Source organism: Pituophis catenifer, unplaced genomic scaffold, assembly GCF_029215685.1.
Source record: "Pituophis catenifer annectens isolate HBS135680 unplaced genomic scaffold, rPitCat1.0.hap2 SCAF_3, whole genome shotgun sequence".
In the NCBI taxonomy this organism is placed as follows: Eukaryota; Metazoa; Chordata; class Lepidosauria; order Squamata; family Colubridae; genus Pituophis; species Pituophis catenifer.
This window is the reverse complement of record NW_027256883.1, coordinates 65,531,679-65,549,660: the sequence shown is the minus strand read 5'-3', so window position 1 is coordinate 65,549,660 and position 17,982 is coordinate 65,531,679. Positions and strand designations below refer to the sequence as shown.

At 39.2% G+C, this 17,982-nt stretch overlaps 1 protein-coding gene across 1 annotated transcript in view; it reads left to right on the top strand.

Moving 5' to 3' along the window:
* The first annotated feature begins 4,468 nt into the window (after positions 1 to 4,468).
* CDKAL1 (CDKAL1 threonylcarbamoyladenosine tRNA methylthiotransferase) overlaps positions 4,469 to 17,982 on the top strand; it is a 309,422-nt gene continuing 295,908 nt past the window's right edge. The window contains exons 1-4 of the mRNA XM_070942475.1: positions 4,469 to 4,540; positions 8,103 to 8,141; positions 10,189 to 10,360; positions 12,076 to 12,188. Coding sequence (XP_070798576.1) covers positions 10,194 to 10,360; positions 12,076 to 12,188 — 280 coding nt within the window. The 5' untranslated portion in view covers positions 4,469 to 4,540; positions 8,103 to 8,141; positions 10,189 to 10,193. The remainder of the gene's footprint in view (positions 4,541 to 8,102; positions 8,142 to 10,188; positions 10,361 to 12,075; positions 12,189 to 17,982) is intronic.

Here is a 17,982-nt window from a genome sequence, read left to right as displayed (position 1 = left end):
AACTATAGTCATATAACAGTTTTGTACAATAGGAATGAATTTGTAAAGCCTGCAGAGTATTTTATAGTTAGCTCGTTATTTCTTTTAAAAAAACCCATAAAACCTTAAATCTGTAAATAAAAAAATGTAGTATTTAAGTATGTCATATGAAGAAACAGGAGTTTGTGTACGCATGAATACTTTTATTATATGAAGAGGATCTCTGGCTAGAATAAAATGAAAGGGAAGAAAATAAAATGCCATTTTGTACAATTACATACTTCCCCCAGTGTATCAGCAAAATACTAACCTTAATATACTTTGATTAGTATGTTAGTTCTAAAATGTGTAAAATAATGTAAAAAAAAAAAGCAAAAATAATTTTTCATTTGTAAAGGCAAGCTGTTCTATAGCTGGGACTTTGCCTTATTAAATGTAACTGACTTTTTAAATGGTAATCAATAAAGCTTTATATCAGTACATACTGCATTAGTTTTTTTCCTGAGTAATTGTTTTCATCTGCTTCAAGTTATTTCAAATGCATTTTACCCCCAAAGTGATGAGCAACATATCCTCATCATAGAGAAGTTGACCGCCCATTCCAGATGGTGTAAGCAACAGTAAGACTTGCTCTTCTGTAAACTTTTGCAATTCGCTGAATGAACAAATAATAAATTCTGTAACTTTAGTTGCCTACATTCATACAACACAAACAAATTGAGGAATTGCATAGCTAGCACAAAACTCAGTCTATTCAATTGCAGGCAGTCCTTGACCTAACAACCATTTGTTTAATGACTGTTTGAAGTTACAGAGGCAATGAAAAAAGTGACCTATGACTGGTCCTCGCACTTATGACAGTTGCAAAACCCCCACAGCCACATGATCAAAAACTCCAGGCATTTGCCAACTGGTATCTATTTAGGACAACTGCAGTGTCCCAGATCATTGCAACCTTCCCAACAAGCAAGCCAGTAGGGGTAGCTGGATTTGCTTAAAAATTGTGTGACACACTTCACAACTGCAGTGATTCGCTTAACCGTGATAAAAAAAAAAGGTGGTAAAATTGGGTATGACTCACTTGACATAGCAACAATCATTCTGGTCCCCATTGTGGTCCTAAGTCGAGGACTTCCTGCAGTTTATAGCTGACTGGGTTATGAAAATCCCCGATTGAATTAAATATTCTCACTGATTGGGAAACTAGATCTACTTCTATTTTTAGTGTGCTGCTACAGTGGTGGACTGCTGACTCATGTTTGGCTTGTGATCAGCAACCATTCCAATATTCTTTTCACATGTGCTATGATCTGGTTAGATGGTCACTACTGAATAGTAAATAACTGCATTTAATTTCCTTTTTGTAAGTGAAGAACCTTGAATCTGCCTCCATGTGGACTTGGACATCCAAGATTATTAGCCATTCTAGTTTAAACTGCAGATTGCTGTAGTTCAACAACTTCCTAAGGTCCACAGGTTACCTTCCCCGTCTCTGTTTAATGTCCATTGCTTTTGGTTTGCTTCAGTCTATCAAGATCTTTTTGAATAATGTTGAGCATTGATTCTACCACAGCTTTGCATCATCCACAGATTTGGTAAGTAGTAGTCCTCGACTTACAACAATTTGTTCAGTAACCATTTGAAGTTAACGGCATTGAAAAAAGCAACTTATGTTTTGCACACTTAACAACCATTGCAGCATCTCCATAGTCATGTGATCAAAAATTTGGGCACTTGGCAACTTGGTGTCAGCCCTGGTGCAGCCAGCGCTTTGGGGCCGCCATTATGGCGGGTGCACCGGCCACACACACCTGGTGCCCCACCTTTCACCTGGGCCAACAGCCGCTGCTGCTACAACCTCCCAGTGCCTGAAATCACACCTACCTTGTAAGAAACTGGGCCTTAGGTTTATAGGCCCCTTCCGGATTGTACGGATCATTAATCCAGTAACTGCAACTCTGTCTTCCCCGATTGCTAGGAAAGACCCATCCGGTATTCCATTGCAGCCTGCTCCGATTGGTCCACGTGACTCACCTGAGGGGCCCCACCAACTCCTACTATGGTGGGAGGGGAACAACACTATGAGGTGGAGGGCATACTAGATGTTTGCTGGCAGAAGAAAATCCAGTATTTAATAATGTGGAAAGGGTATCTGCTGTCGGAGGCATCCTGGGTCCCTATGGAGGATGTCAAGCAGTGGTGGTTCCTCCCGGTTTGGCCCGGTTCCGCCAAGCCAGCAGTAGTATGATATGACGTCACCGAACCGGTTCTGCCGCCCCCTGCTTCCGCCCATGTTATTCTTACCTTTTATTTGGCCCATCCCCAATCTATTGCTGCCTCCTGAGTCCCAGCTGATCGGCTAGAGGAAAAAAAAATGTTTAAACTCTTTGCCACTGGGCTTCAAAGGCTGCCCTACAGCTGATCAGTGTTAAAAGAAAACAAATCAGTAGACTGGTGCCTGCAAAAATAAATGGTTAGACCAGTGTCTGCAAAAATAAATGAGTAGACCAATACCTGCAAAAATAAATGGGTAGACCAGTGCCTCCAAAAACAAATGAGTAGACCAGTGCCTGCAAAAACAAATGGGTAGACCAGTGCCTCCAAAAACAAATGAGTAGACCGGTACAGCTCTGCAAACAGTTAGAAGCCTGGTAGACCAGTACCTCTACTAAATCCTAAAGAATTGTCACATGACCATCAAGCCACGCCCACAAAATAAGCCATGCCCACAGAACCGGTAGTAAAAAATTTTAGAACCCACCCCTAATGTCAAGGCCCTGAGACTGACCGCTAGATTCCATCAGAAGAATCCAGATAAACCCAGAGCCCCTGACCCAAGCTATCGCTCACTGTGATCTTTATATTCCAGATGCCGTTCCCCTTCCCCTGTAACCTTCACCTGGAGTGGGGTGGGAATGGAGATTTTACAGTATTCTTCCCAGTGGTGGGATTCAACCAGTTTGCACCACTTCGGGAGAACAGGTTGTTAACTTTCTGATCAGTTTGGCAAACTGGTTGTTGGAAAAAATCATTAGGGTAGAGAACCATTTGTTAAATTACTTGAATCTCACCACTGATCCTTCCCCTGGAGTGGGGAGGGAATGGAGATTTTACAGTATCCTCCCCCTGGAGTGGAGAGGGAATGGAGATTTTACAGTAACCTTCCCCTGGAGTGGGGAGGGAATGGAGATTTTACAGTAACCTTCCCCTGGACTGGGAAGGGAATGGAGATTTTACAATATCCTTCCCCTGGAGTGGGGTGGGAATGGAGATTTTACAATAACCTTCTCCTGGATTGGGGAGGGAATGGAGATTTTGCAGTAACCTTTCCCTGCCACGCCCACCAGAGCCGGGAGTAAAAAAAATTGAAACCCACCACTGGTTAAAACCTTTAACAAGTGCTTTGGAGGAAGGGCAGGATGTACGGTATTACCTAAAAGCAGCTACGCGATCGGGGGCTGGGCTGGGGAAGGCAACTGTTTTAAAGTGTCGCAACCCGTGCTAAATTCCCACGCCTGCAGCTCCTCAAAGCACCTTTTGGAGGGGAATCCAAAACTCTGTATTATAGCGCTATAAATCACAAATCCTCTTAACACGCAGCTAACCCAACCTTCATTCTTCAATCTTCACGTCTATGGAGATTCTCAATTTATTTAGGTCATGGTTGTTCCAAAACATTTTCAAAAGGCAACTAGATTGTGTCCCCCCCCGCCCCCCACTTAAAAACATTCCGCTTCTCGTCCAAGAAGCTTCTTCAGTTCATCCAAGAACTGAAGAAGCTTCTTGGAGGAGAAGCGAAACGTTTTCAAGGGGGAAAAAAAATCCACTCCAGTTGCCTTTTGAAAAAAAAATTTTTGGGATTTCGTTCTTCGTGGTCATCTCCCCCTCCCCCCAAATTATAAACGACGGCTGAAATCCTTTTTATTGTTCTATTGTCTCTCATTCAACATACGCAGATACTGTAGATCAGGGGTCTCCAATCTTGGCAACTTTAAGCTTGGAGGACTTCAACTCCCAGAATTCCCCATCCAGCTGGGAATGCTGGGAGTTGAAGTCCTCCAGGCTTAAAGTTGCCAAGGTTGGAGACCCCTGCTGTAGAGAAATCCAGCATCTCAGGGATAAATACTGCCTAAAAATCAACTCTTCCCCCTGAGACTTGATCTCTATGGAGATTCTCAGTCAATCCAGGTCAGGGTTGTCCCAAAGGTGCTTTTTTTCCAGAGGCACCTAGACTTTCTGCTTTTTCTTTGAAGACGTTTCGCTTCTCATCTAAGAAGCTTCCTCAGCTCTGAGTTTATTTTTGCTTTTTGCTTTTTTCTTTCCCGGCGATGCCTTTTCCATCGTTTCCATTTAACCCACAGTCCTCGTTGGGACTCCAGGCAGACGTCCCAGGAAAGAGTTAACCGGTCCTTGACTTTTCGCGAAGCGAAAAAACGAACCTAGTTTGTTCCCTCCGTCGTCCCGTCGTCAACGTCTTCATGTGACGTGAGAAAGGGCGTGGCCACATCATGGCGCAGTGCATGTGCGGCTGCTCCGAGCCTCAGAGCTAGGGAGCTTCCAGGTAAGCGGTTTTGCTTATCAGGGTTGCTTTCGCCGCTGTCAGCGCACCGCCGGTCGGGGAGGAGAGCTAGATTTCGTCTTCCGTGGCCTGAAGTATAGCTTAGCCCGGTATTGTGTTGTGCTTCGATCCGATTCACCGGTGGATGAGATGCGCTGGTTTCTTGTCGTTTAGGGCGGGGGTCTCCAACCTTGGCAGCTTTAAGCCTGGCGGGCTTCAACTCCCAGAATTCCCCAGACAGCAAAGCTAGCTGGGGAATTCTGGGAGTTGAAGTCCTCCAGGCTTAAAGTTGCCAAGGTTGGAGACCCTTGGTTTAGGGGGAAATTCCTTTCTGGGATCTCACCCGATCGGTGGCGAAGCAAGTGATTCCCTATCTGCCAAGCAGATGGAGAAAATCTTATCTTATGTGGTCGCTAGGTATCCCAATCGACTCGATGGCACATCATGAGATCTATCAGACAATCGAAATGGATAAAATCGGTGCTGGTGCGAAGGCAATTAATTTTTTCTAAAATACTCTCTATCTGGGACAGGTGGGTCTCAGCAGTTTAAATCTGTGTTTGTTACCCTTAGCTACATGTTAAAGATGGGTGGATTTCAACTCTCAGAATTCCCCCCTTTGCATGCAATCACTATTGCAGCATAAGATAGAAAGTAGGAGTTTAGTAATAGCTGCAGCATAGCGATAGCAATAGCACTTAGACTTATAGACTGCTTCATAGTGCTTTACAGTCCTCTCCTAAGCGGTTTACAGAGTCAGCATATTGCCCCCAATAATCTGGGTCCTTATTTTACCCACCTCGGAAGGATGGAAGGCTGAGTCAACCTTGAGCCTGGTGGGATTTGAACTACCAAATTGCAGGCAGTCAGCAAAAGAAATAGCCTGCAATACTGCATACCTTCACTTTCCTTTTCTTCCTCTGCTTTTCATCATCCAGGGGTGGAATCAGCCTTTCCCCACTTTTGTTCTCATTGATTCTAATTCTAGTCAAATCACTATAGTTTGTAGTGAAATGGTCAACAAAAACCCAGAAACTGTCAACTACACTTGTCAGTCAAAACTGTTTATCAGAAAATGTAATTGGCTCCATTTGTTGTGTCAACTGATGTCAGGCTCATGATATAAACAGTGGAATTGTGACATGTTTGTGCAAAATGCACCCACCATAACATTTTGGTGTACACTCCTTCCCTATGTTTTTGACAGGTAAGTGAGTGAGGGCTTTTCTGTAATACGTATGCCTGGGATGCAGGAGTTAGAATCAAATTGATTATGCCCAAATTGCAAGCTATGAGTTATAACACTGTTTTAGTTGGTGTGGTTGTATGCTGAATGTGACGGAGCTAAAGTCAAATATGAGCTTAAGACTCGTTCCATCCCTTTTAACAGTTTAAAGCAGGGGTGTCAAACTCAATTTCATTGAGGTCCGCATCAGGGTTGTGTTTGACCTTGGGGGGCTGGAGTGGGGGAGGCCAGCTCAATGTCACTTGTGCCTGTGGTGGCCCGAGTGCTCTGCCAGAGAAAACAGGCTCCGGAGGTACGTTTTCAGCTGCAATGGCCTCCTGCAACCCTCTGCCAGCAAAAACGGAGGCCCTCCTTTTTTGCTGGCAGAGGCATCGCGGGCCAGTCCTTCCCTGTTCATAGGGTGGCCCTAAAGGCCAAATCTAAGCACCCTGCAGGCCGGATCCGGCTATGGGCCTTGAGTTTGACACCCCTGGTCTAAAGGCTACTGATAATTACTGTAGAAGTTTTAAGTATTAGGTTTGTTGACTGTTTTGTAAACCTCCATGAATCTGTTGATTCATTGATTTATAAATAGAGTGAATGAATGAATAAATTACTGTAGAAAAGTGAATCACAAATCCATTTAAAAGCTATATATTAAGCCATCTGAAGGTCACAAAATACAATGTAAATCTTTCAGTTCCCTTATTCTAGGGAAGCAGATAAATAAAGTGATAATGTGAAAAGGGGAGACAGTCAGTGATGTGATTTGTTTTAAAATGTCTTAAAATAGAAGTAACTGAAGATACTTAAATTAATGCTGGCTGGGTGACTTGGTCCATTTTTTTTTCTCTCAGGAAGGAAGCAGTGGCAAACCAGTTCTGATAAAACTTGTCAAGAAAATTGTAGGGATGTGTCCAAGCAATTACTGAGAATCAGAAAATGAATGAGTGGAAAAAAATATTTGTATGAAAAAGCAAATAATGAATGTATGTTTCTAAGAGTGCACATTCAGAGTGCATTGATGGTGTATTTAAAGATAACCTCCACATACTGAGACATTATAGAAAATAAAAAGTTAAAAAAGATACCAATTATTCATATCTACTTGCAGCGTAATTATTATTTTGTAATTTTAAAACATTTATTAAACCAATTGAGTTTTTAAAAAAGGAAAGTTTCTTTCCCAAAAATTCAAAATAATCCAATACAGTTGTTGTTGTTAGTTGCAAAGTTGTGTCCGACCCATCGCGACCCCATGGACAACATTCCTCCAGGTCTTCCTGTCCTCTACCATCCTCTGGAGCCTATTTAAGCTCACGCCTACTGCTTCAGAGACTCCATCTAGCCACCTCATTCTCTGTCGTCCCCTTCTTTTGCCCTCAATCTTTCCCAGCATTAGGCTCTTCTCTAGTGAGTCCTTCCTTTTCATTATTAGGTGGTCAAAATATTTGAGTTTCATCTTCAGGATCTGGCCTTCTAAAGAGCAGTCAGGGTTGATCTCCTCTCCAATACAGTACATACAATAAAAACATTGACAATAACATAATATCTAATATGCTCTAAATGTTTTATGTTGAGGGGAAAGAATCATAAAAGGGGGAAATTATCTGATAAAATACACTGGCTTGCTAAACATTAAGCTTCAGGAATGAAATGTATTTTCCTCTAAAAATTCAAAGAACACTGAAGCCAGACACAGTATAATGTTTCAGGAAGTTGCATCTAAAAAAATTATCTTAATGTGTTTTTAAAAGCATATTTTGTGTTCACCTAATTTTTATTCAGAATCTATTCTCAGTTTTCTTTTTGTTACCTTAATTCTTATAACCCAATTTAAAGGAAAACGTACTAGTTAATTTAGATTTATTTGAGGTTTTGAATTTTGAATTTCCAAAAAGCAAAGGATTCTTGGGTCATACAAATGTGCTTTGAATAAAGTATTTAAAAATACTTTTAAAAGTAAAGTATTCACATAATAGGCCAGTGATGGTGAACCTATGACATATGTATCAATGGTGCCACACCACAATATTTTGGGTGGCACACCATTATTCACCAACATTCAAGAACTATTTTTGAAAGCGTGCCCCATTTTACTTGATTTTCAGAAGTTTCAGGGGCTGGGCAAGAATGGGCTGTATTCTTGCATGGTCTCTGGACCCTCCAGAAGCTGTGTGAGAGGGCCATGATCTCACACAGTTTTTGGAGGCAGCAAAGGCTGTGGAAGAGCATTTTCCAAAGACGTTTTCCTTTGCCAGTAATATCAAAATGAGGCTTCTCTTTATTTCTCTTTGGTGATATAGGTGATCACTGCTAACAATCTTCTGTTCCTTTCAGGAAAAATGCTGAAAAATCCCAATACCTACCAATATTAAGGTAAGGTTTTATTTGAAGATACTAATATTGTATTTTGTTTCAATATGATTGTCATTTAGCTATTTGGAAAAAATATTTGATTCTTGTCCTGAACAACAATTCAGCAGTATCATTTATTTTTTTACTTGCAGCTGCTGTTTTTATTTTTATTTTCAAATTTCTATGCCACCTGACTTCCAGTGACTGTGTCTAGTAGCTGTTGGCAAATACAGTTGCATATTCAGCTAGGATTATAAATACTGAACCCCCTAGCTTTTGAATGACAAATTTTAAGAGTCAGAGCCAGCCTGAACAATTGTCAGGAATTGTTGAAATTTAGCCCAAAACATTTAGTAAGCCATGTGTTGACAAACTTTGATATCTATCTATCTATCTATCTATCTATCTATCTATCTATCTATCTATCTATCTATCTCTTGGACTTGCTGCAGTTCAAGAAATTTGATAATAATTTTGATATAAGTAAGTGTAGGCATTAGTAATTTCTAATTATTTTAGCCTGTTTGAATGCTGTAGAGAGCATAACAGTGATAGCAATATTGAGTCTTGGGGACTTCCGGGTAGGATGATTTTCTATAAAATTGATATAGGTACATTAAGAATATTTTGCATGGTCCCCCCCCCCCATCGATCAGATTGAAAAGCACACTTCCTAATTCTTGTGGTATAACCCAATTAGTAGGTTTCTTAGATGTCTCTGGTGGATCACTGTGTGTAATGGGCAGAAAGAATGACTTTATGGGACAGGAGGAAGAGCCGCTTACCAGGACAGTGGGTCAGATAAAAGAAACCTGAGTCTGGGGCAGAACTGTAATCTGAGAAAGTATCTCAGGCAAGACCCTCCCTGGTTCTCATGTAGATAAAGGAAGAGAGAAGTGAAATGCATTCAGACTTGCAAGTTTCTCTTACTGTAATCTTAGAATAAAAATACAGATAGCCCTCAACTTACAAACATTCATTTAGTGACCGTTACAACAGCACTGAAAAACATGACTGACGACAGTTTTTACACTTACAGCTGTTGCAGCATTCTCATGGTCACATGATCAAAATTGGAACGCTTGGCAACTGGTTCATATTTATGGCGGTTGCAGTGTCCCTGGGTCATGTGACCACCTTTTTGTGACCTTCCGACAAGCAGAGTCAATGGGGAAGCCAGATTCACTTAACAACTGTTAAGTGTTAAGTTACTAACTTAACAATTGCTATGATTCACTTAACAACTGTGACAAAAAAATTGTAGGGGAAGGGCAAAACTGCTTAGCAACAGAAATTTTGGGCTCAATTTTGATCATAAGTCGAGAACAGCCTATAGTATTATTCTGCATGACTTTGGTTTTGTGGTCTGGTTAACCTTGAAGGGCTGATATCATGGAAGAGAGTATCCTAACTAGGCCTGACCCAGCAGGGCCTGCTATCATGTTGTCAGCAGACTAAGAAAACCTTGGCTGAGGAAATGTGGTTCACCCACCATTTTTTTGTGTGTGTTAGGCAAAAGCACTCTCTGTGTAAAACTAGTGCTGATAGCTATATAGTAGAAGCAAACAGTGGTTTGAAATTTATTGTTCCTAGCCAGTCTGGACCATAACATGTTATCAATCTTCATATTCTTAAAATATGGTCCTGAGTTTCAGTACGGGTGATTTTTCTATTATTTTGAGATTAGATTGGCTTTCCCTGAATGATCTTGTTAACTGAAACTGTGGTTTCATGTATTCTTATTTTAAAGCTCAATTTTCTGACATGAATGAGCAGATGGTTTGCAGAAGGGAAGGGACATGGCAGGTCACTGGGTACTATATGCAATTTGCATTATGGTTCAGTTGATCCGAATTGCATAATTTGTACCATTTGGGCAATGATATCGTGATGTATGTGTGACATTATTGCGGTTTTTGCTGGAGACCTACAAATGGTTGCTGTTCTATGATCTGTTATCCTTGCAGTTTGTGGAAGGGGGGATGTGAATAGTTGTGCGTTACTGTTGCAGGGATAAGGATCCTTGTTTCATGCTTTTCCTCTTCTGCCATATATTTCTATCTCCCAGAGAAAATGATTGCTGCTGGTGACCTTTGCCTTGACGACATTGAAGATATTGTGTCGGCACAAGATCCAAAGCCCTTTGATCGTCAGTTCAGTAGAAAAAACATTATTCCTAAAGTGCGAAAACGCCAGTCACAAAAGAACGTGGAAGTGGATGATCCTCCCCCTAGAGATAGGTACATATTTACCTTTCTTATAATTTGAAGTAAGATTTTGCCATACAAAGTACAGTACCAATAAAGGAGAATATCTGTAGGTTAGGGTTGAAATGAAGGGGTCTTTGGTACTCTCAGAGTTTGCTTGTTTTCTTGCTGACATTTCATTACCCTAACTAGGTAACATCATCAGGGCTAGTAACATCACTAGCCCTGATGATGTTACCTAGTCAGGGTAATGAAATGTTTGCAAGAAAACAAGATGTCAGCACTTCAAGCTGCATTTACTCTAGTGCTGACATAAGAAGGAGAAGCGGAGGCGTCTGGAAAGGGACGTTTGACTTTTCACCTACTTATTTTCCCTGGAGATAATATCCCCTAGGAGATGGGATGGGAGGGGGGAAATTCCTTTGAGCTGGAGCGGTAGATTAGGGGTAGAATGACTTGGAAGATGGCCAATGAGTGCAGGGGAGTGGGGAACGGAAAGGGAGGGTTTGGGGTCTGGAAGTCAGAGTTGGCTTCAATGGAGTCGGATTTTAGAATGTCGTGCTTAATAAATAGGAGTTTTCCTTCAAAGACTTTGTTTGAAATGCAATTTATTTGAGACGACCTCGAAACCTGACACAAGAAAGCTCAGAGAGCACCAAGGACCCCTCGAAGTACAGTACCTTTAATTTGTATTAGATTGATCTGTGTTTAACATAGATAATTCTGCTTTTAATTTCCAACAACACTCAGGGGATGGAAGACGTGGGAATAAAGAATCTGAAAGACTGAAGCTAGATAGAAACTCATAAGGCAATCACATAGTGATAGAGATTATTCTGTTGAGTAGGAGATTAAAAGCAGAACCAAATGATTGGAGACTTAACAGTTCTCTCCGTCTACAAGTCTTGCTATACTGCCTCTTTATGGGGGTAGGGAGTCTTCCTGGGAAGGATGAATGAAAAATGCCAGTTGTGTATACTCCAAGCAGGATTACCCAAGGTGTGAAGATCAGCTAGCTTCCCAACTAAAGCAACCAGGTACCTGTATCAGAAAGGGGCTGGGGGCAATTTAGGAACAATGACAGAGGCATCACTTTGTACTGCAGTTCCTATATTTTACCAAGAAAACCACATGGCCAGACAAGATAAAGTTATTGACAATATCATGTCAGATGATGGGGACCTTCACGTCAGATGAGAGGCCACATGCTACCAAGGAAGAGCCGAGGACATTTCAGAGTACTCAAAGTGTTTATGAAGAGTAGATTAAATACTTCAGGACATCTAGTTGCTGATGGCGCCATTCGTAAAAAGAAAGCTGCAAAGTTGTGCAGTACATGCCAACATCAAAGAAATGGGACTTTGTTAAATGCATAAACCATTGCACATTATCTTTAATTTCATATCCTATCAAAATAATGTTTAGGGTCATCCATGGAATATTAGAACACTGCATGGAACAGGAAATGTGTATGGACAATTCCCCAAATCCCTGATTTCAGCCATCCCTGATTTCAGCCATTTCTTTCATAGTGTTATCATTGTCTCAAAATCAAGAGCAAATGTCTTTCATTAAGATCTGTTATTAATATTTTTACTCTATGTATGTGCATTGTCTAAGCATTGCAATGCTTTACCTCTCAGGGAATATTTTAGGGTTTGTGAGTTCCTCGGAATCTGTAAATCACTGCTGGACAAATTTTTCTATCGTGGGAAAATTTATTATGTTTGTGTCTTTCAACTTGACAGTGTGATTCCCGGTATACAGAAAATTTGGATACGTACATGGGGATGTTCCCATAATAGTTCAGATGGTGAATACATGGCTGGACAGCTAGCTGCTTATGGATACAGTATAACAGGTAATGAGTTGAACATGTTGTATTTCTTTCAAAGGTTTTATTTTTAAAATGAGATTTAAATATGCTGTTTTCTTTGCATTTGCTCATTATTTATGTTCGTTTCAGGATACAGATTCTTCTGTACTTATTTAAAAGTTAAATCAATAAAGTAAAACAGTGCCTTGAGTAATTGGAATTGTTTTCATTGGTCAGCTAATAGACATGTTAGCAGATTTTGAGGTTTCTTTTATAAATCCCATTTTCAGTCACTTATGTGAGTCACTCTTTTTTTTTTTTTTGCTTTAATTTATATGCCGCCCTTCTCCGGAGACTCAGGGCGGCTTACAATGCGTTAAGCAATAGCCTTCATTCTTTTGTATATTTTATACAAAGTCAGCTTATTGCCCCCACAATCCGGGTCCTCATTTCACCTACCTTTGAAAGGATGGAAGGCTGAGTCAACCTTGAGCCTGGTGAGATTTGAACTCGCAGTAATTGCAAGCAGCAGACTCTATTGCAGATCAAGTAGACTTGCTTAATTTACAGGTGTATTAGTAAAGTTTTATTGGAGAATACAAGCCTAGGCTACTAAGGAAAATATTAGTAGGCTGGAAGGTTTGGGAAAAAGTTATCTATTCACTGATCAAACATGTAATGTATAATTTCCTATTTAAATTTATTTCAAAAATATTTGAAATATTTTATTGTTGTTCATATTTTTATATTTAATATTTTTGGCTTTAAATCATGATGGAGCTTCTAATGGTTAAAAACATGAATTTTATACCAGCCTTGGCCTCCTAAGAGAAAATAAAGAGTTGAATGCATTACAGTAAATAAATAAAATGTTTTGCTAACAAACAGCTGTTTATTAAGATTGCTTTGCAGACAGCTACATTCAGAATACAACAGTTGGATGTCAGGAAGACATTAGGGTAGAGTAAAAAGCATGCTTGCTTAATGCATAAATAATGCCTCCCATAATTTCTACAATGTTTTTGCCATATATCATTGAATTTCTAACCATTGCCAACATTTGACATAATGCTTTACATCCTGCATTTAGGTATTATTTGCTTTATGTTCTTTAACTTTCAACCATTATCTAAAATATTTTTTATTTATCCTGTTTGGTACTTTACAGATTTTAATTTGTGATTTGACAACATAATTGTTTAATTTATAGCTTGTATTTAAAAATGGCTGCTCACCAATGGGATAAAATAATGACAGTGAATAATAATGTTTGTATAATTGATGTATAAACATACACTAGGTGGCAGTATTAAATAACTTTTTTAGTTAACTATGTTATTAAAATTTGAAAGTAATCTGTCATGCTTTCTAATTATTTTTAAACCATACTTATGATTTTGATCTATTTTTTCAGTTGAAATTGTAATTCAAAGAACTATTAATATAATGCTATTAATTATTTTGGTCTTTGTTTAATTTTCTGGCTATAATAATGGAATTAATAGGTTTCTGTCTATTTAGTAATTGATAGATTATCAAAATCAAATAACTAACTTTTGGCATATTTATGAATTCAATGTTGAATTTTCTGTTAACAAATTTTAGCTGTTTGAATTTTAAAGTCCAGATACATATGATTCTTCATTCTTAATTTTTTGTCTACACGATAAAGTTAGAGGGAAGCCAGATTCACTTAACAGCAGTGTAGCAAGAAAGCTCGTAAAATGAGGCAAAACTGGCTTACCAACTGTCTTCCTTAGCAATAGAAATTCTGTGCTCAGTTGTGATCATAAGTCAAGGACTACCTGTATAACACAGCAAACAGGGTACTTTATAAAACGGTTTATAGAAGGAACTGATTGGTTTTCTTCCTTGGTTTATTATTTTATTTATTTTATTATTCACATTTCTATGCCGCCCACTCTCCGAGGACTCTGGGCGGCTTACACCAAAGACAGTATACTAAATAGCATATTGCCCCCAACAATCTGGGTCCTCATTTTACTTACCTCGGAAGGATGGAAGGCTGAGTCAACCTTGAGCTGGTGAGATTTGATCCACTGATCTGCTGAACTAGCAGTCAGTTGAAGTAGCTGCAGTACTGCACTCTAACCACTGCGCCACCTCGGCTCTTTATGATTAGTTGATTAGTAATTGGATCAGAATATTTTTTTTAAAAAAATATCACCAATGTGGAATAATGAGTTTATTTATGTACTTATGCATTTGTCCCCCACCCTGCAAAAATTCAGAAAAGGACTAAAAACTAAAGCATACAATAGTAAACAAAGACGTGTCCATGACCGAAGCACCTTCTAGAAAAATGTACCTTATTTAGGCTAGGAGCATATCTAATCTCAAGCAGGAGACTATTCCAAAGGGCCGGGACTGCCACAGGAAAACACACCCAGACACACGCATGCACACTTCCAAGCATTGTCTTTCTTGACCTCCTGAATGTGGGGAACAGTCAATTGCCACCAAATCCTGTGATAGTCAGAGATCTTTTTTTTTTTTTTAAAAAAAGGATGAGATAATTGAACTCGGCCACAATGCTTAAATCGTATCTTCAGGTTGATTGGTAATATTCTTCTAAATGTTAATTGCTTGGAAGGAAGAAACAATAAATGGATGTTAATATACTGCCACTACTGGTAACTGGATGCTGACATTTTAACATAGGGCATATCTGTGCAGTCTGCGGCCCACGAGGTGTTGGTTCATAGTATTGATTACTGGCTATGCTAACTGGGCTGCTGGGAGTTGTAGCTTACCAGCCTTAGGCATAGTGTAATTTATGAATGCCATCATTGTGATTTGATCAACAACCACTGGTATGGTTCACACAGCATGCTAATTTAAAATTTGGCTTATTTGGTTTTGGTTGAGCATGTTATGTAAATCTAGTCATTATGGTTTGGAACCCACAATCTGTGGCATAGCATGATAACTGAATCCAGCCAATTGTGGTTTAAACAACAAACCGTTAATGTAACTTGCAAATCTAATTGTCATGTTGCTCGATGTAGATTTCAGATCAGCACGCATGGCTTATATAGTGTTTCAGGATCTTTTAGACATCATCAGCTTAAACTTTGTATTGGTATCTAATTAGGAAAGTGAAGTATATCAAAAGTATATCATTTTTGTTTTGTTTTTTCAAATTTCTTCCCCTAGGAGCCTGCCAGAATTGACGTGGTAGATGCCATGTTTCTGTCAAAGAATATTCTTTATTTTACTGACTTCTTAACTTGTGATGCATCTGGAGTTTCCCCCCCCCTTCCTTAACATACAGATGGAAAGTCAGCTAAGTGCTATCACAGAAGGACTGACTTGGATGTCTTCTCAAAGACCAAAATGGTTGCGCTGCCAACCTGAGATGAATGTCATTTGAGATTTGCAGTCAATGGCATGCTTGTGAATATTTTTTTGGCATTTCTGGCCCACCACAATGAAACGTTATTGTGTATAAAAGCAGAGGGAGAGACTCCCACTGAGTAGAAGACACTGACATTTGTCTTACATGTCAAAATCCTTGGCCCTGGGATCTACTTACAATGCAGAGCAACTTTGTCTTGGATGACTATAAATAGCTTTTTGACTTCATCCAGCCAAAAGTGAATAGCTGTTGATTAGTAAAAGGTATTGCAATATAGAGGAGTAGGCTTCTTGGCTCAGTTTTAAATATAAGACAGATTTCTTGGCTGCTTATATTTTTGTAAGACTTTTCAGACCTTGAGAGTTCATTGGCTCTGTTTCAAGTGGAAAACATGCTTGCTCATTGGTTCTGTTTGCAAAAGTAGGAAACTAAATTGTATTTCGATCTACAAAAACTAGCTCTCTCCTTATTGATGGTGTATTGTTTTGTCCTTCACAAAGCATGTAAGATCTAATCTAACACGCAAAAAGGAAAGGAAATAGACTATGCACTATAGAGATGTGTAAGTTTTCCAAGTTTCAGTTACACACTTGTCTTAATTGATATGAATAGAGAAAAGTTTAACTTACTTTCAGAATATATTAGAATAGATTTGGGGTCTTGAAAAGAGCTTTATAATTGGAAACCTCTGCTTGGTTATCTTGGATTAAATTATACTGGATAGTATGACACTTTAAGTCTGAATAAACATTCTATAAAAGATGAGTTTTTCGCAATCTGAATTGAGAATTTTCCTTATCTGTGTACTTCTCTGTGCCAAACAGATTCAAACTGGATCTAACAAATGTTTCAAAACAGCATGAGAAAATATATCAGTAATAGAAACTTCAGGGAGATTTCAAAGACTGCTTTCATATAAATCATAGTGTTCAACTATAGAAAACAAACTATTTCCTGTAATGTATTTTCCACAGAAAATCATTGGAAAAAGATATGTGAAAACATACCTGAAGAAAGGAGTTTTTAATTTGTTTTGACTGAAAACTTCTCTAAGATAAGCCTGAAAAGCATGTGTTCTATATCCTATCTGACTAACCCTTTCTATGGAAAGGACTTCATATGTGTGGCATTCGTATTTCTTATTCATGTAGCTAATTTCTATTTATGTAGCTGATTAGCTCTTAGCAGATTGATGTGTTTTAGGACTGGGATGAATTCAGATGGTTAATCATGAGGGTAATAACAGAACTGGTACAGAATGCATTGCTCAAAATACTGATAGGGAAATCCCTGTAGAAATAGCTTCTGTTTTGGGGTAGTCAGTAGGCTTCCAGTCCGGACCCAATTCAAAGTACTAATAATTTCCTGTAAAAACCATATATGTTCCCCTCATAAGATTCCCCTCCTCAAGAGGTGACAGAGGCATGGACTAGAACAGGTATCTCCAAATCTGGCAACTTTATGACTGTGCACGTCAACTCTCTGAATTCCTCAACCAGCCATGCAAATTCTGGAAGTAGAAGTCCACAGATTTTATAGCTGCCAGATTTGGAGACCCCTGGACTAGAAGTCTGGCCTTCTTTGTGGTTGCCTTCACTTTATGGATCACACTGCCCTCAGACAGATGCTCAACTCCTTCGCTCTTGACAGTGAGGAAGGCTCTGAAAAAGTTCTTTCTTTCCAAATGGGCACTCAGTTGGCCAACATATTTAGAGCTATTTTTGTTATGGTTTAATTATGCCTTTATTAATGTTGCTGTTATAATGCCTCTTTCAGTTAATATTTTATTCTACATCAACAAAGCAACTTTTGAATGGACGCTATAAAACGATTAACAAACCATAATAAATGAGCTGCAGAGAAGTAAAGAGATAACCTTGAAGAAGGAATCCAAGAATACTTGCATGAAGGTTGGCTTAGCACTGGGAAGGAGAAAGGGTGGGGGAGGAGGAGTGGAACAACCGCAAGATTGCCCCACCTATTGGATTCTTTCCCTTATTGGATTCTTTTGAGGAAGGTTTTGAGCTCCTATGCAAGTTTTAATTATAGCAATCCTTCATTTGCTTCTTGTCACAAGCATACCCTAAGGCTGGGAGGAATCCGAGTCTTCCATGCAAATTTATTTTACTGACCATAAGGGTGAAAACTGCTGTCAGAATTAATAACGATGAGTGCTAATTATACTTAGATCATAATCAGGCGTCGTGTCTTATTGAAGATGAGGTGTATTTCATAGTTACACTATCAATAAGAAGGGCAACTGGAAAAAAATGTGTTCATTTTTACTTTGGCCGTTTTTAAGAACTGGGAGCATAACATATGTTTTCTTATCTAGACCTGCAAAATAATACATTTGCCAGAAGATGGCACTGTTTATGTTTGCAGTGTATAGCCTGTACCACTTCAGAAAGACTGAAGTGATACTGGTTTTTTTTTTTTTTTTTAATATGGTCAGTGTTA